At 40.7% G+C, this 22,953-nt stretch overlaps 1 protein-coding gene across 1 annotated transcript in view; it reads left to right on the top strand.

Annotated features, from left to right (window-relative positions):
• Positions 1–1,617: 1,617 nt before the first annotated feature.
• Positions 1,618–22,953, top strand: part of prkar2ab (protein kinase, cAMP-dependent, regulatory, type II, alpha, B) — a 28,651-nt gene continuing 7,315 nt past the window's right edge. The window contains exons 1-7 of the mRNA XM_079592234.1: positions 1,618–2,188; positions 2,967–3,002; positions 7,479–7,624; positions 7,753–7,859; positions 9,838–9,991; positions 12,675–12,776; positions 12,852–12,926. Coding sequence (XP_079448360.1) covers positions 1,705–2,188; positions 2,967–3,002; positions 7,479–7,624; positions 7,753–7,859; positions 9,838–9,991; positions 12,675–12,776; positions 12,852–12,926 — 1,104 coding nt within the window. The 5' untranslated portion in view covers positions 1,618–1,704. The remainder of the gene's footprint in view (positions 2,189–2,966; positions 3,003–7,478; positions 7,625–7,752; positions 7,860–9,837; positions 9,992–12,674; positions 12,777–12,851; positions 12,927–22,953) is intronic.

Below are 22,953 nucleotides of genomic sequence, written 5' to 3'. Positions count from 1 at the left end.
TTATTAGGCTACATATTTAGAGACGCTTTTATCCAAAAAGGAACAAAGCAATTCGTCAAATGTCATTCATAATACGAGTTAGACAATAATAATACAGGGCTAAGATTATCACAAATAAACACAAGATTTTGACGCATATCCAAGGGTTTGTGTGGAGTGTGGAGCGCGCACTGCACGGCACGGAGGCGCGGACGCGAACACTTGCATTTTCCTATTAACAGTGGAAACAACTTAAAATACTCTTATCATTTCTGGTCATACAGAAAATAATAATACATTATTCACAACTACTTTTATTTGTGTAAACTCACAATAACAAGAAAACGTTGTGCTTTTGTAAAATAAAATAAAACAATCAGGTGCGCTTTCATGATCTCCGTGAACTGGAGCGCGAGAACAGAAACTAAATATATAATTAAATAAATAAGAAACTAAATAAAGCTTAAATGTCCACTTTAAAACGAACAAATTCGAATCGAAAGCTAATACATTCTGATTATGTAATGCGTATGAAAGGTGCATTTCTCTCTAAAAGCGCATCTGCTTAACAGCGGAGATGGAGATGTTTTTAGCCGACTTAGAAAACAATAGTTTATTAATAATATGAATGGCTCTTCTCATTCAGCACTGCGGGAGAGTAAATCTCTCGGTCTCAGAGGAAGAGGATTTTTTATCAGAGTTGTTTAACCCTCCTCTGAGACAGAGATTTACTTTCTTCTTTTATCTTCGGTTGATTTCGTCTAAGACTGTGGCTGAAGTCAGTTGTAGTTCCGGTGTTCCTCTTTTCTTCAGTGATTCTGCTTGTTAACAGCAGGTGTTCATCACTAATGCTCAAGAATCACTTAATTGATCTCATTAACTTTAACTCTGATTCCGGCCACGTTTACACGTACATGGTTATTTTGAAAAACTGAGACATTTCCCTTCGTTTGAGCCCGTCATTTACACGCAAACAGAGAATTCGCCTCTGAAACCGATTCTTTCTCAAAACTCCGGCCAGAGTGGAGATTTTGGAAAACTTTGTTTGTACGTTTGCATGTGAACTGAGAAAAACTGAGTTTCAGGCAGCCGACGCATTTTCTATGCGACAGGACTTGCACCTGCGTCAAAAGTGCGACCTATGTTCAAAAGAGAAAGTGATTTGTTGCTGGTGTTGCTAATTTCGGTATTCTGGTCGGCTAACGTGGGCTTGAGCTTCTCGTTACACTGCCACCTACAGGTTTGGCATGCTCTAGACGGCATGTATACACGGGTTCGTTACATTTTACTGAAAACTGGCAGGTGTGCATGATGTTATTTTTTAAACCGGATAGGATGAAATGTCCGTTTCTGGAAATAGCCGGCCACATGTAAACGTAGCCTCAGAGTTAGTTGAACACTGTAGAGCGGGACCACATCTATCTGAGGAGTTTGCTGTTTCTGTGCAGATGTAACTTGATCTTTTGAGATGAATTTGCTGATTAAAATGGGAAAGCATAAAAACACAAGGTGCAAATGGCCGACCAGCAGTCGTGATATTTTTTGAGGACAGTCAATATTTTCCGCTGCGATGGTCAGTGTCGATCCGTCAGGAGTCGATGGTTCTGTCCTCAGGGAAGATCCCAGTGAAACCAGTTTAGACGAGCTCTGTGATGCAGAGACAGCGGGAGTTGTGCTGTGGATCAGGGTTAGATGTGTGTGATTATTGACGGCTGAGGCGTCAGGATGAGCGTGAGGATGAGTGTGGATGTTCCCGCGGGATTGACGGATCTCCTGAAGGGATACACCCTGGAGGTTCTGAAGCAGAGGCCCGTGGATCTGCTGGAGTTCGCGGTTCAGCACTTCACCAGCCTGAGGGAGCGCAGGAGCTTTACCATCAGGAGCAGATCCCCGGTGACCCGCGGAGTGGCCTTCGACCAGGACTCCGCTCCCACCGACGAGGAGGAGGAGGAACACGGAGAAGAGGAGGAGGAACACGGAGAAGAGAAGGAGGAACACGGAGAAGAGAAGGAGGAACACAGAGAAGAGAAGGAGGAACACGGAGAAGAGGAGGAGGAACACGGAGAAGAGAAGGAGGAACACGGAGAAGAGGAGGAGGAACACGGAGAAGAGAAGGAGGAACACGGAGAAGAGAAGGAGGAACACGGAGAAGAGGAGGAGGAGGAAGAGGAGGAAGAAGATGACTTTCCAGATGATTTCACTTTCAAAGGTGGGACTTATAAAGATATGAACTGATGCGTGACTGTATCAGTTCAATTCGAAATTGCTTTATTGGCATGACTGTAAATAATACAGTATTTAGCTTGGAATACATAGAATAATAATGAAAAAACAAACAAATATAATAATAGAAGAACATTTTATAACATAACTTCAATTTAACAGTGAAACAAATAAGAAAATGTGTGAACATTTCATCCCACTGTCTGTCGATAATAAACGATTTGAAACTTCCAGACTTTTGTCGAGCGAAATCAAAGGTTGTTTACACACTCATTTATTCCTCACAGTTGTTAGTTGTGATGTCAGCTCTCACTATATGCGGATGAAATATGATCAGATGTGTCAGACACTCTCAGAACATGTGAAACTCAGTCTGTAGATGATGGGCACAGTCAATGCTTTTCATTTGCTCCTGTTTTCTTTTTCAATGATTGTATGAGACAGTGACCCATATTTCTCTCTGTCTCTCTCTCTCCCTCTCTCTCCCTCTCTCTCTCTCTCCCTCTCTCTCCCTCTCTCTCTCCCTCTCTCTCCCTCTCTCTCTCCCTCTCTCTCCCTCTCTCTCTCCCTCTCTCCCTCTCTCTCTCTCTCTCCCTCTCTCTCTCTCTCTCCCTCTCTCTCTCTCTCCCTCTCTCTCCCTCTCTCTCTCCCTCTCTCCCTCTCTCTCTCTCTCTCCCTCTCTCTCTCTCTCTCCCTCTCTCTCTCTCTCTCCCTCTCTCTCTCTCACTCTCTCTCTCTCTCTCCCTCTCTCTCTCTCTCTGTAGCTCCTCCTCCTAGTAAATGCAACAGACGGGTATCAGGTAAAGTGTTTCTCCGTGTGTCTAATTATTGTTATGTATGTTAATTATGTTATTATAGTATTTTCTTCATTTTGAATGTATGTTTAATTTTATACTTTTTGAGTCAATTTTAATTGTAGTCATTTAGTTGTTTTTGCCATTTGTATTTTCTGAATGTCTCTAAAGTTTGTATGAATGTTTTATCAGTTTTAGTTATTCTAGTACTTCAAGGTAAACAAACTGAACGGAAAAAAGGAGAAATGTTGCCTTGCCAACGAGATGAAAAACAGTTTTCCTCAGTCGCTTTGGTGCATTTCTCAGATCAGAAATGAAAATCTCAAAACTACCTGTTCAACCTCCACATCATGTAGTCACTTGTGCAGTTGTGCAGTTGTGCAGTTAGGCAGTTGTGCAGTTGTGCAGTTGTGCAGTTGTACAGTTGTGCAGTTGTGCAGTTGTGCAGTTAGGCAGTTAGGCAGTTGTGCAGTTAGGCAGTTGTGCAGTTAGGCAGTTGTGCAGTTGTGCAGATGTGCAGTTAGGCAGATGTGCAGTTAGGCAGTTAGGCAGTTGTGCAGTTAGGCAGTTGTGCAGTTAGGCAGTTGTGCAGTTATGCAGTTGTGCAGTTAGGCAGTTGTGCAGTTGTGCAGTTAGGCAGTTGTGCAGTTGTGCAGTTGTGCAGTTGTGCAGTTGTGCAGTTGTGCAGTTAGGCAGTTGTGCAGTTGTGCAGTTAGGCAGTTGTGCAGTTAGGCAGTTGTGCAGTTGTGCAGTTGTGCAGTTAGGCAGTTGTGCAGTTGTGCAGTTAGGCAGTTGTGCAGTTAGGCAGTTGTGCAGTTGTGCAGTTGTGCAGTTGTGCAGTTATGCAGTTATGCAGTTGTGCAGTTAGGCAGTTGTGCAGTTGTGCAGTTATGCAGTTGTGCAGTTGTGCAGTTGTGCAGTTGTGCAGTTAGGCAGTTGTGCAGTTGTGCAGTTATGCAGTTGTGCAGTTATGCAGTTGTGCAGTTGTGCAGTTGTGCAGTTAGGCAGTTGTGCAGTTATGCAGTTGTGCAGTTGTGCAGTTAGGCAGTTGTGCAGTTGTGCAGTTGTGCAGTTGTGCAGTTGTGCAGTTGTGCAGTTGTGCAGTTGTGCAGTTAGGCAGTTGTGCAGTTGTGCAGTTGTGCAGTTGTGCAGTTAGGCAGTTGTGCAGTTAGGCAGTTGTGCAGTTGTGCAGTTAGGCAGTTGTGCAGTTGTGCAGTTGTGCAGTTAGGCAGTTAGGCAGTTGTGCAGTTGTGCAGTTGTGCAGTTAGGCAGTTGTGCAGTTGTGCAGTTGTGCAGTTAGGCAGTTGTGCAGTTAGGCAGTTGTGCAGTTGTGCAGTTATGCAGTTGTGCAGTTAGGCAGTTGTGCAGTTGTGCAGTTATGCAGTTGTGCAGTTATGCAGTTGTGCAGTTGTGCAGTTAGGCAGTTAGGCAGTTGTGCAGTTATGCAGTTGTGCAGTTATGCAGTTGTGCAGTTGTGCAGTTGTGCAGTTAGGCAGTTGTGAAGTTGTGAAGTTGTGCAGTTAGGCAGTTGTGCAGTTATGCAGTTGTGCAGTTGTGCAGTTAGGCAGTTGTGCAGTTGTGCAGTTGTGCAGTTGTGCAGTTGTGCAGTTATGCAGTTGTGCAGTTAGGCAGTTGTGCAGTTGTGCAGTTAGGCAGTTGTGCAGTTGTGCAGTTGTGCAGTTAGGCAGTTGTGCAGTTAGGCAGTTGTGCAGTTGTGCAGTTGTGCAGTTAGGCAGTTGTGCAGTTGTGCAGTTGTGCAGTTAGGCAGTTGTGCAGTTGTGCAGTTGTGCAGTTAGGCAGTTGTGCAGTTGTGCAGTTAGGCAGTTGTGCAGTTAGGCAGTTGTGCAGTTAGGCAGTTGTGCAGTTAGGCAGTTGTGCAGTTAGGCAGTTGTGCAGTTGTGCAGTTGTGCAGTTGTGCAGTTAGGCAGTTGTACAGTTGTGCAGATTTGCAGTTGTGCAGTTGTGCAGTTAGGCAGATGTGCAGTTGTGCAGTTGTGCAGTTGTGCAGTTAGGCAGATGTGCAGTTGTGCAGTTGTGCAGTTGTGCAGTTAGGCAGTTGTGCAGTTGTGCAGTTAGGCAGTTGTGCAGTTAGGCAGTTGTGCAGTTGTGCAGTTAGGCAGTTGTGCAGTTAGGCAGTTGTGCAGTTGTGCAGTTAGGCAGTTAGGCAGTTGTGCAGTTAGGCAGTTGTGCAGTTAGGCAGTTGTGCAGTTGTGCAGTTAGGCAGTTAGGCAGTTGTGCAGTTAGGCAGTTGTGCAGTTGTGCAGTTAGGCAGTTGTGCAGTTGTGCAGTTAGGCAGTTGTGCAGTTGTGCAGTTAGGCAGTTGTGCAGTTGTGCAGTTGTGCAGTTAGGCAGTTGTGCAGTTGTGCAGTTAGGCAGTTGTGCAGTTGTGCAGTTGTGCAGTTAGGCAGTTGTGCAGTTAGGCAGTTGTGCAGTTGTGCAGTTAGGCAATTGTGCAGTTGTGCAGTTAGGCAGTTGTGCAGTTGTGCAGTTGTGCAGTTGTGCAGTTAGGCAGTTGTGCAGTTAGGCAGTTGTGCAGTTGTGCAGTTGTGCAGTTGTGCAGTTATGCAGTTGTGCAGTTGTGCAGTTGTGCAGTTATGCAGTTGTGCAGTTGTGCAGTTGTGCAGTTAGGCAGTTGTGCAGTTGTGCAGTTATGCAGTTGTGCAGTTATGCAGTTGTGCAGTTGTGCAGTTGTGCAGTTAGGCAGTTGTGCAGTTGTGCAGTTAGGCAGTTGTGCAGTTATGCAGTTGTGCAGTTGTGCAGTTGTGCAGTTGTGCAGTTAGGCAGTTGTGCAGTTGTGCAGTTGTGCAGTTGTGCAGTTATGCAGTTGTGCAGTTAGGCAGTTGTGCAGTTGTGCAGTTAGGCAGTTAGGCAGTTGTGCAGTTGTGCAGTTGTGCAGTTAGGCAGTTGTGCAGTTAGGCAGTTGTGCAGTTGTGCAGTTGTGCAGTTAGGCAGTTGTGCAGTTGTGCAGTTAGGCAGTTGTGCAGTTGTGCAGTTGTGCAGTTGTGCAGTTAGGCAGTTGTGCAGTTGTGCAGTTGTGCAGTTGTGCAGTTAGGCAGTTGTGCAGTTAGGCAGTTGTGCAGTTAGGCAGTTAGGCAGTTGTGCAGTTAGGCAGATGTGCAGTTAGGCAGTTGTGCAGTTGTGCAGTTGTGCAGTTAGGCAGTTGTGCAGTTGTGCAGTTAGGCAGTTGTGCAGTTAGGCAGTTGTGCAGTTGTGCAGTTAGGCAGTTGTGCAGTTGTGCAGTTAGGCAGTTGTGCAGTTGTGCAGTTAGGCAGTTGTGCAGTTAGGCAGTTGTGCAGTTGTGCAGTTAGGCAGTTGTGCAGTTGTGCAGTTAGGCAGTTAGGCAGTTGTGCAGTTGTGCAGTTAGGCAGTTAGGCAGTTGTGCAGTTAGGCAGTTGTGCAGTTAGGCAGTTGTGCAGTTAGGCAGTTGTGCAGTTAGGCAGTTAGGCAGTTGTGCAGTTAGGCAGTTGTGCAGTTGTGCAGTTGTGCAGTTAGGCAGTTAGGCAGTTAGGCAGTTGTGCAGTTAGGCAGTTGTGCAGTTAGGCAGTTGTGCAGTTGTGCAGTTAGGCAGTTGTGCAGTTGTGCAGTTAGGCAGTTGTGCAGTTGTGCAGTTAGGCAGTTAGGCAGTTGTGCAGTTAGGCAGTTGTGCAGTTAGGCAGTTGTGCAGTTGTGCAGTTAGGCAGTTGTGCAGTTGTGCAGTTAGGCAGTTATGCAGTTAGGCAGTTGTGCAGTTGTGCAGTTAGGCAGTTAGGCAGTTGTGCAGATGTGCAGTTAGGCAGTTGTGCAGTTGTGCAGTTGTGCAGTTGTGCAGTTAGGCAGTTGTGCAGTTGTGCAGTTAGGCAGTTAGGCAGTTGTGCAGTTGTGCAGTTAGGCAGTTAGGCAGTTGTGCAGTTAGGCAGTTGTGCAGTTGTGCAGTTAGGCAGTTAGGCAGTTGTGCAGTTGTGCAGTTAGGCAGTTGTGCAGTTGTGCAGTTGTGCACCAAAATACCAAAGCAATCAAAAATGCAACCAAAAAATGAATGTACCAAAGCAATCGCAACTTGTTCAAAAGAATGATAAACTGCTTTTATGATGTGCGCAAGTGACTAGATGATGTGGAGGTTGAACTGGTAGTTTTGAGGATTTCATTTCTGATCTGAGAAATGCACCAAAGCGACTGAGAAAACTGTATATTATCTTATCCGCACACACCGACACGAGCACTCGGTGCTCTGACCGCACTGACATCATTCACAGATATTTACTTTTGAGAGATGAACTGAGGACGTTGAGCAGGAGACTGGCTTTGGCAGGTAATCCGGGTGTTCAGCTGTTTGTACGAATTGTTTCGAGAAATGCACTTACTGTTGAGCACATGCCGAGGATGATTCCAGAAATGTACCAAACCGACTGAGAAAAACTGATATGACTGATATTTGTTTTAATGAAGCCCTGTCGTGTCTTGAGCTGTTAGTCGTGTGTGTGAGACACTCATTGTGTTCCTCAGTGTGTGCAGAGGCGTATAACCCTGATGAAGATGAAGACGAGGACGAGGCCGGCGAGTCGAAGGTCGTTCACTATAAAACAGAGGCTCAGCGTCAGCGTCTGCAGGAGGCCTGCAGGGACATACTACTGTTCAAAACACTGGAGCAGGTGAATATCAGCCTTCACACACTGGACACGCGGGACACCAGCGCATGTGTGACGCCTGTCTGTCTGTCTGTCTGTCTGTCTGTCTGTCTGTCTGTCTGTCTGTCTGTCTGTCTGTCTGTCTGTCTCAGGATCAGTTCGCTGAGGTGTTAGACAGCATGTTTGAGGTGCTGGTCAAACCACACGACAGCATCATCAATCAGGGGGACGATGGCGATAACTTCTACGTCATCGAGAGGTGAGACGATCCTCTCAAGGACACCCGTCTGTCTCTCTGCCACCCGTCTGTCTCTCTGACACCCGTCTGTCTCTCTGATACCCGTCTGTCTCTCTGCCACCCGTCTGTCTCAATGACACCCGTCTGTCTCTCTGACAACCGTCTGTCTCTGTGACTCCCGTCTGTCTCTCTGACACCCGTCTGTCTCTCTGATACCCGTCTGTCTCTCTGACACCCGTCTGTCTCTCTGACACCCGTCTGTCTCTCTGATACCCGTCTGTCTCAATGACACCCGCCTGTCTCTCTGCCACCCGCCTGTCTCTCTGCCACCCGCCTGTCTCTCTGCCACCCGTCTGTCTCTCTGCCACCCGTCTGTCTCTCTGCCACCCGTCTGTCTCTCTGACACCCGTCTGTCTCTCTGATACCCGTCTGTCTCAATGACACCCGCCTGTCTCTCTGCCACCCGCCTGTCTCTCTGCCACCCGCCTGTCTCTCTGCCACCCGTCTGTCTCTCTGCCACCCGTCTGTCTCTCTGCCACCCGTCTGTCTCTCTGCCACCCGCCTGTCTCTCTGCCACCCGCCTGTCTCTCCGACACCCGTCTGTCTCTGACAACCGTCTGTCTCTGTGACTCCCGTCTGTCTCTCTGCCACCCGTCTGTCTCTCTGCCACCCGTCTGTCTCTCTGATACCCGTCTGTCTCTCTGACACCCGTCTGTCTCTCTGATACCCGTCTGTCTCAATGACCCCCGTCTGTCTCTCTGCCACCCGTCTGTCTCTCTGCCACCCGTCTGTCTCTCTGCCACCCGCCTGTCTCTCTGCCACCCGCCTGTCTCTCCGACACCCGTCTGTCTCTCTGCCACCCGCCTGTCTCTCTGATACCCGCCTGTCTCTCCGCCACCCGCCTGTCTCTCCGACACCCGTCTGTCTCTCCGACACCCGTCTGTCTCTCTGACAACCGTCTGTCTCTGTGACTCCCGTCTGTCTCTCTGCCACCCGTCTGTCTCTCTCCCACCCGTCTGTCTCTCTCCCACCCGTCTGTCTCAATGACACCCGTCTGTCTCTCTGCCACCCGTCTGTCTCTCTGACACCCGTCTGTCTCTCTGACACCCGTCTGTCTCTCTGCCACCCGTCTGTCTCTCTGCCACCCGTCTGTCTCTCTGCCACCCGTCTGTCTCTCTGCCACCCGTCTGTCTCTCTGACAACCGTCTGTCTCTCTGACAACCGTCTTTCTCTCTGCCACCCGTCTGTCTCTCTGCCACCCGTCTGTCTCTCTGCCACCCGTCTGTCTCTCTGCCACCCGTCTGTCTCTCTGACCCCCGTCTGTCTCTCTGACAACAGTCTGTCTCTCTGCCACCCGTCTGTCTCTCTGACACCCATCTGTCTCTCTGCCACCCGACTGTCTCTCTGCCACCCGCCTGTCTCTCCAACACCCGTCTGTCTCTCCGGCACCCGTCTGTCTCTCTGACAACCGTCTGTCTCTCTGCCACCCGTCTGTCTCTCTGACACCCGTCTGTCTCTCTGACACCCGTCTGTCTCTCTGCCACCCGCCTGTCTCTCTGCCACCCGCCTGTCTCTCTGCCACCCGCCTGTCTCTCTGCCACCCGTCTGTCTCTCTGACAACCGCCTGTCTCTCTGCCACCCGCCTGTCTCTCTGCCACCCGTCTGTCTCTCTGACAACCGTCTGTCTCTCTGCCACCCGACTGTCTCTCTGCCACCCGCCTGTCTCTCCAACACCCGTCTGTCTCTCCGGCACCCGTCTGTCTCTCTGCCACCCGTCTGTCTCTCTGACACCCGTCTGTCTCTCTGACACCCGTCTGTCTCTCTGCCACCCGCCTGTCTCTCTGCCACCCGCCTGTCTCTCTGCCACCCGTCTGTCTCTCTGACAACCGTCTGTCTCTCTGCCACCCGTCTGTCTCTCTGACAACCGTCTGTCTCTCTGACCCCCGTCTGTCTCTCCGGCACCCGTCTGTCTCTCCGGCACCCGTCTGTCTCTCTGCAGGGGTGTGTTTGATATCTTGATCCAGAAGGACGGCGTCAGCTGCTGTGTGGGTCGCTATGATAATAAAGGCAGCTTCGGTGAACTTGCCCTCATGTACAACACGCCGCGGGCCGCCACCATCAGGGCTGCTCAGGAGGGGGCGCTGTGGGCACTGGTGAGGTCACTTCCTTGCTCTGCAGCTTCAGCTTCCTGTGTTTTGCTCTTCACACATTTCTCAACACTTTTTCAAAAACCTTTCCCAACTTTCAGCTCGGCACAGCAAAAACTGCATTCGTGTCTCGGATCCAGAACACTAGCCAAGTTTGTTGCTCATAAAACTCTAAAACACTAACAAAACTGAGTACAATTTCTAGACTGCTGTTGTGCTTCACTGCGTATTGATGAATGAGTCCTAGAAGCCCTATTTAAACAATCTAAAGTGCACTCAGGGCGTGTCCGAATCCACTTTTGCTAGTTTAACGACGGGACAAATGGTCGGCGCTCCCGGCGCATGGTCTAAAAGGGTCTTCCCTATTCTCCTAATGAGTAATGTGTGTGTGTCGTCTCTATTCTCTTCATGAGTAATGTGTGTGTGTCGTCTCTATTCTCTTAATGAGTAATGTGTGTGTGTCGTCTCTATTCTCTTAATGAGTAACGGGTGTGTTTTGAGCGTGACGTGCAATAAACCAATCAGAGTCTCATCTCACATTCCCTTTAAAGGCCAGTTGCGCTCACGCCATGGCGGATTCGCTATTTACACGGCGGAATTTGCAAGCGGAAAAGACTGAACGCTTCTTTAGCGAGGAAACGGATCTGCTCATGCGCGAGGTTAAAGTGTTAAAGGTTCTCTTGCTCAGATGGACGAACGTGAAATATGCTTGATGCTAGCTCTGTGATATAAGTTTGCCAAACATCAGCATGATTTTGAGGTGGAGGAGGACGAAAAGTCCCATCATTGTAGCCGGTGCATATACTTCCTTTATTGTGTGCGAGAGAGATCTCAGGACTGGCGGGAGCATATTATATTGGCTTTAACGAGGAGCAGTGGGTCTGAAATTTTAGAATGAGCAAGCCAACCTTTGATATGTTGATATGCGTCAACGTTTGTCCACATTCCTCTCTTACGATGTTTCGTCGGGCCATCTGTCCCTTTGCAGATGCGCGTCTGGGTTTCTCTCGTCATTTAACCGCGGAGACATTGCCTATAATGCCTCAGAAAATCCGATCTGCGTGTTTACATGACAGTTGCATTGGCACATATCTGATTTATATCTGATTTATTTTCACATGTGAATGAGCCCTGAAACCGTTCTCGAAATATCCGAATGCATGCGTTTTTTTACTGTTTACACGGTCGTCATAGAATACATCCGATCTGTGCCACATATGAGCAAAAAATCGTAATTGGGTCAGATTTCACTGACAGTGTAAACGAGGCCTAACTGGACTTTTCTAGTTAGCACAAACAATGATAAAAGACATTTTAGTCTGACATTGTCGTGTGTGTGTGTTTGTTTTTTGGAAGGGGGGGAGAGGGAGGCGACATTGGGTATGTCAAAAGGGAGGCCCACTGTCTTAGACTTTGAAAACCCCTGATCTACGGGACAAAGTGTACGCGCGTTGTGGACCCGCCTATAGGGAGACTTTACTAACACGCTCTTTAAAGAACAAAACAAATATTGCGTCATTGACTTTAGAGCAATGCGTTCGAACACACACTCGTTCTCAGACCAGCAGCCCATGGGCCACAGATGGGAGCAAATGCATTTGCTATTTAAACAATGTGGAGCAGGACGTGAAAATGAAAACTGCATCAGGCTGAAACTAGCAAAAAACACATGCATCGGGTGTACGATAGGGCCCTGCATTCATGTCTCGAATCAAACTCAAGCTTCCAGAACACTCGCAAAGTTTGACGCTCATAAAACAATAATCTAAAACACTAACAGAACTGAGTAAAATTGCTAGTCTGCTGTTGCAGAGTCCTGCAACGGGTCGGGCACCCGCGGGTACCCGTGTCTAAAACGGGTGGATTGTGTGACATTCCTAAAATTCACGGACGGGGATGCGGGCGGATAATTAACTCCTTGCGGGCGGGTAGTAGCGGATGAAAAATGTGCGCAATATTTGTGTCTAAATTACCATTGCACATACGCAACAACGATATGACCTTTGGACCCATCACGTCACCACTGGCAATGATTGCGCGGAATGTTCTCTCCATCCCAGCATCGAGCGCTGCGAGTGAGAGAGACTTTTCCACAGCTGGATTTGTTATTCAAGAACGGAGAACGCAACTTAAACCTGGGACTGTGGACGATATCCTTTTCCTGCACAGAAACCTTAAGGGAAAGTAAATGCATAGGCATAAGCTATTGTTTGTGAGCGACAGGCTCAGATAGGTTATATTTTTTTCCTGTTCTTTTTTTTTCCACAGGTCTTTTTGCACGTTATCAGGTTACATAGCCTATTTAGGTGCTGAACGATGTGATGTAGGCTACTTGAATGGCGCAAAACAAAGCGCACTTTAGCCTGTTTCATTAGCCCATTCATATTGTGATGTTGAGAGAGGTGCGAGATAAAAAATAAAGCACTTTAATTGGAATGATTTTAGCGTGTGTGATTTATAGCGGGCATGGGTCGCGTAACGGGCCAAATATTAACAGGTCTGGGCGGGTGCGGATTTCATTTTGATATTATCATGGGTGACGGGTCGGATCTGGTGCTGAACTTTGCGGGCACGGGCGGGCAAGGGGCTCCAAAAATGGACCCGTGCAGGACTCTGTGCTGTTGTGCTTCACTGCATATTGATGAAGGAGTCCTAGTGATTGTGAAACACTGTGATTCTGTGCCGTCAGGACAGAGCCACGTTCCACAGACTCATCGTGAGGAATAATGCCAAGAAGAGGAAGATGTACGAGCGCTTCATCGAGAGCGTGCCGCTGCTCAAGTCCCTGCAGGTGCGTCGAGTCGAGACCTTCACTGCGCTTGTGCCGTTCGCTTCATGACCCTTTCTCTCTGTCTCTCTCTCTCAGCTCTCCGAGCGCATGAAGATCGTCGACGTCTTGGGGATGAAGAGCTTCAGAGATGGAGAGCTGATCATACGGCAGGTGGATTACCTTTGATTCTCCACCAGATTACCTTTACAGTTTTTCTCGATTGCTTAAACCAGGCTTTTGAACTAAAATTCAAAACCATAATGCCATTTTACAAAAAGCACACTAATTTCACTCAATTATAAACACTATTCCCTGGTTTTGACACATGAGTCGGATTTGTCACTGCAAATCCCAACACACAAATTCCTTCATTTCTCATTGCCTACACCATGTGGTCATTTAGAAATCACTCGCATTCAATATTGTTCACTCAAGTCAGCACAGCTTCAGCTCAGTTAGCACACAATTCCCCAGGTGAAAACACTAAGAGTCAAAATATGAACACACATCAATCAGATCCTTTAATAGATAGATAAAAGGGCCCAAATCAGTTTATTGAGTTTTGGAACAATGGAACCACAAAGAAATGAAGCAATAGGTCGAGGAGGGATAGGAAGAGGAGACAGAAGGAGAACGGGGACGGGGACAAGCAATCTCGGATGAAATTCAAGCCACTTTAGTTGACCATGTCCTTGTCCATGGTAAGACTATGAGGGAGGCTGGGCAACGAGTACAGACAAATTTGAGTCGCTTCACCATCGCCTCCATCATCAGAACCTTCAGGGAGGTGTGGTGGCAAACAAATTTCTATCGACAAACATTCTCTACCAAATTACCTTTCGTTTTTTCTAAAAATTACCCTTGATTCTCCACCAAATTACCTTTAATTCTCCAACAAATTACTAGAGCCCGACCGATAAAGGATTTTGAAGGCCGATACCGATACAAATATTTGTTGGTTTTAAAATCCGATATTCCGATATATCGGCCGATATTTAAAAAAATAATAATAATTCAGAAACGCGCAACAAAACATTAACAGATTTCCCTAACATTAGTTATTTGTAGTAATAAACATACAAATAAAATGATTGCTGCTACAGCCACAACTATTACTACCAGCATTATTATTATTATTACTATTGAGAGTAATAATTACAAAAATAAAAATGACATTATTACTATCATCATCATGACTTTTATATTATCATTAAACAAGATAAAGGTTTTTATCAACCTAAAAAACAAACATTTTTCAACCTATTTTTAGGACAAAAAACCTTGTCTTATATTCCGGTATACTACAATGTCAGCTTGCTTATCCCTTTACCTGCACTTTTTAAATTCTTTCCATCAAGCTACATCAAACCATTTTCAATCATCAGTTGCTGCCTGCCTTCTAAAACCTACTATTTAGCGATCTAAATCCATTATGTGACTCGTTAATGCTGCGGCTGAATGACAGTCTGCAACGCACACTTGGCGTCATTGGATTTCACACACGTGTAAAAGAAAAGCTAACTTTTATGCACAAGCTACGTTTGATACTTTTTCTCTGTCTAAATGTTCACTCCTCGCAAGTCTAACTTACATTTTACAATGCAGGGCCTCTAACTAGATATATGCTAGTTATAAATACATTAATCATTACTTTATTTAGGCAGAATAAGTTCGTTGTGGTTTCCAAGCTCGTAACGTTAGCGGTCTTTCACTGATAGTGGCATTAGCTAGTCTATGATGTGCCATAATTTAGCAATGGATAACGTCATACTGCAAATTGTAAAACATACATTTTCAATATAACAGACCAAGGAGAGATGATACGTCTCATTGCTATAACTGTCACGCTATTAAAGAAATATTTCAGTCACATTGTCAAAAGTTAAAAGGACAGTCAGTCAACTACACTGTAACAACGTAACGTTACTAACTAATTCCGCTTCACTCTCGGCTTATTTAACAGCAGCAAAACTGGACATGATAGTCACAAATTTTGTCATGCTTATTTGAGTTAAGACAACTGATGGGGATGTTATTTTAATTGTTATTCAAGCAATGAATGTATATGTTTCGTGACCAACTCACCATGAACTCACTTAACCAGTGAGGCAGCTCCCACCACGCGCATCACGCGCTGTCCGTAAGGCATCAAGAGCCGAGGGAGCACCAAAAAAATAGCCTCCCGGAAGTTCCGGGACTCTCCCGCATATTGATAGCGGCTCACTGATGCCCGCGAATTAGTTAAAATCTCCGGAATCTAGAGCGAGCGCGCCCGCGAGACTGTGCTTCCAAACCGTGTAGCGCGTGCACGGCAGAGCAGAGAGGGAGAGAGAGCAAGAGACCGCGCGCGTGTGTGCCTGTAATATCCCTGAAGGCTGTTTCGTCCGATTTTTTTTATTTATTTATTTTTTTTTTTTTAATTCATTTATCGGCCATTATAAATGCCGATACCGATAGTTTGGAAAATGCCTAATATCGGCCGATAATATCGGCCTGCCGATATATCGGTCGGGCTCTACAAATTACCCTTGATTCTCTACCAAATTACCTTTAATTCTCCAACAAATTACCTTTGATTCTCTACCAAATTACCTTTAATTCTCCAACAAATTACCCTTGATTCTCCACCAACTTACATTTGATTTTCTACAAATTACCATTGATTTTCTCACAAATTACCTTTGATTCTCCACCAAATTATCTTTGATTTTCTAAAAATTACCTTTGATTCTCCACCAAATTATCTTTGATTTTCTACAAATTACCTTTGATTCTCCACCAAATTACCTTTGATTTTATCACAAATTACCTGTTATATTCTCACAAATTATCTTTGATTTTCTCACAAATTATCTTTGATTCTCTCACATATTATCTTTGATTTACTCACAAATTATCTTTGATTTTCTCACTAATTATCTTTGATTTTCTCACTAATTATCTTTGATTTTCTCACAAATTATCTTAGATTTTCTCACAAATTATCTTTGATTCTCTCACAAATTATCTTTGATTTTCTCACAAATTATCTTTGATTTTCTACAAATTATCTTTGATTTTCTCACAAATTATCTTTGATTTACTCACAAATTATCTTTGATTTACTCACAAATTATCTTTGATTTTCTCACAAATTATCTTTGATTTTCTACAAATTATCTTTGATTTTCTACAAATTATCTTTGATTTACTCACAAATTATCTTTGATTTACTCACAAATTATCTTTGATTTTCTCACAAATTACCTTTGATTTTCTCACAAATTATCTTTGATTCTCTCACAAATTATCTTTGATTTTCTCACAAATTATCTTTGATTCTCCACCAAATTATCTTTGATTTTCTCACAAATTATCTTTGATTCTCCACCAAATTATCTTTGATTTTCTCACAAATTATCTTTGATTTTCTCACAAATTATCTTTGATTTTCTCACAAATTATCTTTGATTTTCTACAAATTATCTTTGATTTTCTCACAAATTATCTTTGATTTACTCACAAATTATCTTTGATTCTCCACCAAATTATCTTTGATTTTCTCACAAATTATCTTTGATTCTCCACCAAATTATCTTTGATTTTCTCACAAATTATCTTTGATTTACTCACAAATTATCTTTGATTTTCTCACAAATTATCTTTGATTTTCTACAAATTATCTTTGATTTTCTACAAATTATCTTTGATTTACTCACAAATTATCTTTGATTTACTCACAAATTATCTTTGATTTTCTCACAAATTACCTTTGATTTTCTCACAAATTATCTTTGATTCTCTCACAAATTATCTTTGATTTTCTCACAAATTATCTTTGATTCTCCACCAAATTATCTTTGATTTTCTCACAAATTACCTTTGATTCTCCATCAAATTACCTTTGATTTTATCACAAATTACCTTTGATTTTCTCACACATTATCTTTGATTTACTCACAAATGATCTTTGATTTACTCACAAATGATCTTTGATTCTCTCACAAATTATCTTGGATTTTCTCACAATTTATCTTTGATTTTCTCACACATTATCTTTGATTTATTCACAAATTATCTTTGATTCTCTCACAAATTATCTTGGATTTTCTCACAATTTATCTTGGATTTTCTCACAAATTATCTTTGATTTATTCACAAATTATCTTTGATTCTCTCACAAATTATCTTGGATTTTCTCACAATTTATCTTTGATTTTCTCACAAATTATCTTTGATTTTCTCACAAATTATCTTTGATTCTCTCACAAATTATCTTGGATTTTCTCACAATTTATCTTTGATTTTCTCACAAATTATCTTTGATTTATTCACAAATTATCTTTGATTCTCTCACAAATTATCTTGGATTTTCTCACAATTTATCTTGATTTTTCTCACACATTATCTTTGATTACTCACAAAATTATCTTTGATTCTCTCACAAATTGTCTTTGATTTTCTCACAAATTATCTTTGATTTTCTCACAAATTATCTTAGATTTTCTCACTAATTATCTTTGATTCTCTCACAAATTATCTTTGATTTTCTCACAAATTATCTTTGATTTTCTACAAATTATCTTTGATTCTCTCACAAATTATCTTTGATTTTCTACAAATTATCTTTGATTGTCCACCAATTATCTTTGAATATCTCACAAATTATCTTTTGATTTTCTCACAAATTATCTTTGATTTTATCACAAATTATCTTTGATTCTCACAAATTACCTTTGATTTTATCACAAATTACCTTTTATTTTCTCACAAATTATCTTAGATTTTCTCACAAATTATCTTTGATTTTATCACAAATTACCTTTTATTTTCTCACAAATTATCTTTGATTCTCACAAATTACCTTTGATTTTCTCACTAATTATCTTTGATTTTATCACAAATTACCTTTGATTTTATCACAAATTATACATTTACATTTACATTTAGTCATTTAGCAGACGCCTTTATCCAAAGCGACTTACAACTGAGGACTACAACAAGCGAGTCATCGTGAAGAAGCAAAAATAACGCAAGAAGTGCTCAAAATACAAAGTTCTGGAATTGCTCAGAGTAGCATAAGCCAAAACAAGGGAGGGTAAAGGAGAGTTTTTTTTTTTTTTTTTTTTTTATGTCAAGTGCTCACGGAAGAGATGAGTTTTCAGTTGTCTTTTGAATGTGGTCAGGGATTCTGCATTCCGGACGAGGGTAGGGAGATCATTCCACCAGCAAGGAACCGTGAATGAGAATGTTCTGGAGAGTGATTTTGTGGCTCTCTGTGATGGTACCACGAGTCGTCGCTCATTGACCGACCGCAGGCTTCTGGTAGGGATGTAGACTCGTAGGAGCGAGTGAAAGTAGGAGGGAGCTGAGCCTGTGGTCGATCTGTAAGCAAGCGTCAATGTCTTGAACTTGATGCGAGCAGCGAGTGGTAGCCAGTGCAGAGAGATGAACAGAGGAGTGACGTGGGCCCTTTTGGCTCGTTGAAGACAAGACGGGCTGCAGCATTCTGGATCATTTGTAGAGGTTTAATTGCACATGATGGAAGACCAGCCAGAAGAGCATTGCAGTAATCAAGCCTAGAGATAACCAAGGCCTGGGCGAGAAGTTGTGTTGCATGCCGTCAGTTAGGAAGGGCCTGATCTTCCTGATGTTGTGCAGTGCAAACCTGCATGATCGAGCTGTCTTTGTGATGTGGTCTGTGAAGGTCAGATGCTCATCAAATGTTACTCCAAGGTTTCTGACCGACCTTGATGGGGTGATTAAAGTTGAATCTAGCTGGATAGTGAAGTCGTGCTGTAGGGACGGATTGGCAGGGAGGACGAGAAGCTCAGTCTTTGCCAGGTTGAGCTGCAGGTGATGTTCCTTCATCCACGCCGAGATGTCCGCCAGACAGCTTGAGATACGTGTAGCTACTGTGGGATCATCAGGTGGAAATGAGAGTAGAGCTGGTGTCATCAGCATAGCAATGGTAAGAGAAGCATGTGCCTGTATGATGGGTCCCCAGTGATGTGGTGTAATGGAGAAGAGGAGCGGTCCAAGAACTGAACCCTGAGGAACCCCTGTAGTCAGTTGATGTTCTTTGGATACCTTGCCACTCCATGCGACCCTGAAGGACCTACCTGTGAGATAGGACTCAAACCAGTGGAGAGGAAATCAATTATCTAAACAAATTATCTTTGATTCTCACAAATTACCTTTGATTTTCTCACTAATTATCTTTGATTTTCTCACTAATTATCTTTGATTCTCTCACAAATTACCTTTGATTTTCTCACAAATTATCTTTGATTTTCTCACAAATTATCTTTGATTTTCTCACAAATTATCTTTGATTTTCTCACAAATTATCTTTGATTCTCTCACAAATTATCTTTGATTCTCTCACAAATTACCTTTGATTTTCTCACAAATTATCTTTGATTCTCTCACAAATTATATTGGATTCTCTCACAATTTATCTTTGATTTTCTGAAACATTATCTTTGATTTTCTCACAAATTATCTTTGAATTCTCAAAAAATTATCTTTGATTTTCTTACAAATTATATTTTAATTTCTCACAAATTATCTTTGAATTTCTCACAAATTATCTTTGATTTTCTTACAAATTATATTTTAATTTCTCACAAATTATCTTTTGATTTTCTCACAAATTATCTTGGATTTTCTCACAAATATCTTGGATTTTCTCACAAATTATCTTTGAATTTCTCACAAATTATCTTGGATTTTCTTACAAATTATATTTTAATTTCTCACAAATTATCTTTGATTCTCCACCAATTATCTTTGAATATCTCACAAATTATCTTTTGATTTTCTCACAAATTACCTGGATTTTCTCACAAATTATCTTTGATTTACTCACAAATTATCTTGGATTTTCTCACAAATTATCTTGGATTTTCTCACAAATTACCTGGATTTTCTCACAAATTATCTTTGATTTACTCACAAATTATCTTGGATTTTATCACAAATTATCTTGGATTTTCTCACAAATTATCTTTGAATTTCTCACAAATTATATTGGATTCTCTCACAATTTATCTTTGATTTTCTGAAACATTATCTTTGATTTTCTCACAAATTATCTTTGAATTTCTCACAAATTATCTTTGATTTTCTTACAAATTATATTTTAATTTCTCACAAATTATCTTTGAATTTCTCACAAATTATCTTTGATTTTCTTACAAATTATATTTTAATTTCTCACAAATTATCTTTTGATTTTCTCACAAATTATCTTGGATTTTCTCACAAATTATCTTGGATTTTCTCACAAATTATCTTTGAATTTCTCACAAATTATCTTGGATTTTCTTACAAATTATATTTTAATTTCTCACAAATTATCTTTGATTCTCCACCAAATTATCTTTGGATATCTCACAAATTATCTTTTGATTTTCTCAAAAATTACCTGGATTTTCTCACAAATTATCTTTGATTTACTCACAAATTATCTTGGATTTTCTCAAAAATTATCTGGATTTTCTCACAAATTACCTGGATTTTCTCACAAATTATCTTGGATTTTATCACAAATTATCTTGGATTTTCTCACAAATTATCTTTGAATTTCTCACAAATTATCTTTGATTTTCTCACAAATTATCTTTGATTTTCTCACAAATTATCTTTGAATTTCTCACAAATTATCTTTTGATTTTCTCACAAATTATCTTTGATTTTATCACAAATTACCTTTGATTCTCTACCAAATATCTTTGATTTTCTACAAATTACCTTTGATTCTCCACCAAATTATCTTTGATTTCTCACAAATTACCTTTGATTCTCCACTAAATTATCTTTGATTTTCTCACAAATTACCTTTGATTTTATCACAAATTATCTTTGATTTTCTCACAAATTACCTTTGATTTTATCACAAATTATCTTTGATTCTCCACCAAATTATCTTTTGATTTTCTCACAAATTATCTTAGATTTTCTCACAAATTATCTTTGATTCTCTCACAAATTATCTTTGATTTACTCACAAATTATCTTTGATTTTCTCACAAATTATCTTTGATTTTCTCACAATTATCTTTGATTTTCTCACAAATTATCTTAGATTTTCTCACTAACTATCTTAGATTTTCTCACAAATTATCTTAGATTTTCTCACTAATTATCTGGATTTTCTCACAAATTATCTTTGAATTTCTCACAAATTATCTTTGATTTTCTCACAAATTATCTTTGAATTTCTCACAAATTATCTTTTGATTTTCTCACAAATTATCTTTGATTTTCTCACAAATTATCTTTGATTTTCTCACAAATTATCTTAGATTTTCTCACTAATTATCTTTGATTTTCTACAAATTACCTTTGATTCTCCACCAAATTATCTTTGATTTTCTCACAAATTACCTTTGATTCTCCACTAAATTATCTTTGATTTTCTCACAAATTACCTTTGATTTTATCACAAATTATCTTTGATTTTCTCACAAATTACCTTTGATTTTATCACAAATTATCTTTGATTCTCCACCAAATTATCTTTTGATTTTCTCACAAATTATCTTAGATTTTCTCACAAATTATCTTTGATTCTCTCACAAATTATCTTTGATTTACTCACAAATTATCTTTGATTTTCTCACAAATTATCTTTGATTTTCTCACAAATTATCTTTGATTTTCTCACAAATTATCTTAGATTTTCTCACTAACTATCTTAGATTTTCTCACAAATTATCTTAGATTTTCTCACTAATTATCTTGGATTTTCTCACAAATTATCTTTGAATTTCTCACAAATTATCTTTGATTTTCTCACAAATTATCTTTGAATTTCTCACAAATTATCTTTTGATTTTCTCACAAATTATCTTTGATTTTCTCACAAATTATCTTTGATTTTCTCACAAATTATCTTAGATTTTCTCACTAATTATCTTTGATTTTCTCACTAATTATCTTTGATTCTCTCACAAATTACCTTTGATTTTCTGACTAATTATCTTTGATTTTCTCACAAATTATCTTTGAATCTCTCACAAATTATCTTTTGATTTTCTCACAAATTATCTTTGAATTTCTCACAAATTATCTTTTGATTTACTCACAAATTATCTTTGATTCTCACCAAATTATCTTTGAATATCTCACAAATTATCTTTTGATTTTCTCACAAATTACCTTTGATTTTCTCACAAATTACCTGGATTTTCTCACAAATTATCTTTGATTTTCTCACAAATTATCTTTGATTTACTCACAAATTATCTTTGAATTTCTCACAAATTATCTTTGAATTTCTCACAAATTATCTTTGAATTTCTCACAAATTATCTTTGATTTACTCACAAATTATCTTTGAATTTCTCACAAATTATCTTTTGATTTTCTCACAAATTACCTTTTATATCCTCTCAAATTACCTTTGATTTTCTCACAAATTACCTGGATTTTTCTCACAAATTATCTTTGATTCTCTCACAAATTATCTTTGATTTACTCACAAATTATCTTTGATTTTCTCACAAATTATCTTTGATTTTCTCACAAATTATCTTTGATTTTCTCACAAATTATCTTAGATTTTCTCACTAATTATCTTGGATTTTATCACAAATTACCTTGATTCTCCACCAAATTATCTTTGATTTTTTACAAATTACCTTTGATTCTCCACCAAATTATCTTTGATTTACTCACAATTACCTTTGATTCTCCACCAAATTATCTTTGATTTTTTACAAATTACCTTTGATTCTCCACCAAATTATCTTTGATTTACTCACAAATTACCTTTGATTCTCCACCAAATTATCTTTGATTTTTTACAAATACCTTTGATTCTCCACCAAATTATCTTTGATTTTTTACAAATTACCTTTGATTCTCCACCAAATTATCTTTGATTTTTTACAAATTACCTTTGATTCTCCACCAAATTATCTTTGATTTACTCACAAATTACCTTTGATTCTCCACCAAATTATCTTTGATTTTTACAAATACCTTTGATTCTCCACCAAATTATCTTTGATTTTTTACAAATTACCTTTGATTCTCCACCAAATAATCTTTGATTTATCACAATTACTTTGATTTTATCACAAATTACCTGGATTTTCTCACAAATTATCTTTGATTTACTCTCAAATTATCTTGGATTTTCTCACAAATTATCTTGGATTTTCTCACTAATTATCTTTGATTTTCTCACTAATTATCTTTGATTCTCTCA

Source organism: Phoxinus phoxinus (assembly GCF_949152265.1).
Source record: "Phoxinus phoxinus genome assembly, chromosome: 20".
Lineage (NCBI taxonomy): Eukaryota > Metazoa > Chordata > Actinopteri > Cypriniformes > Leuciscidae > Phoxinus > Phoxinus phoxinus.
Note: the sequence above shows the minus strand (reverse complement) of the source record. Positions and strands in the feature narration are given on the sequence as shown.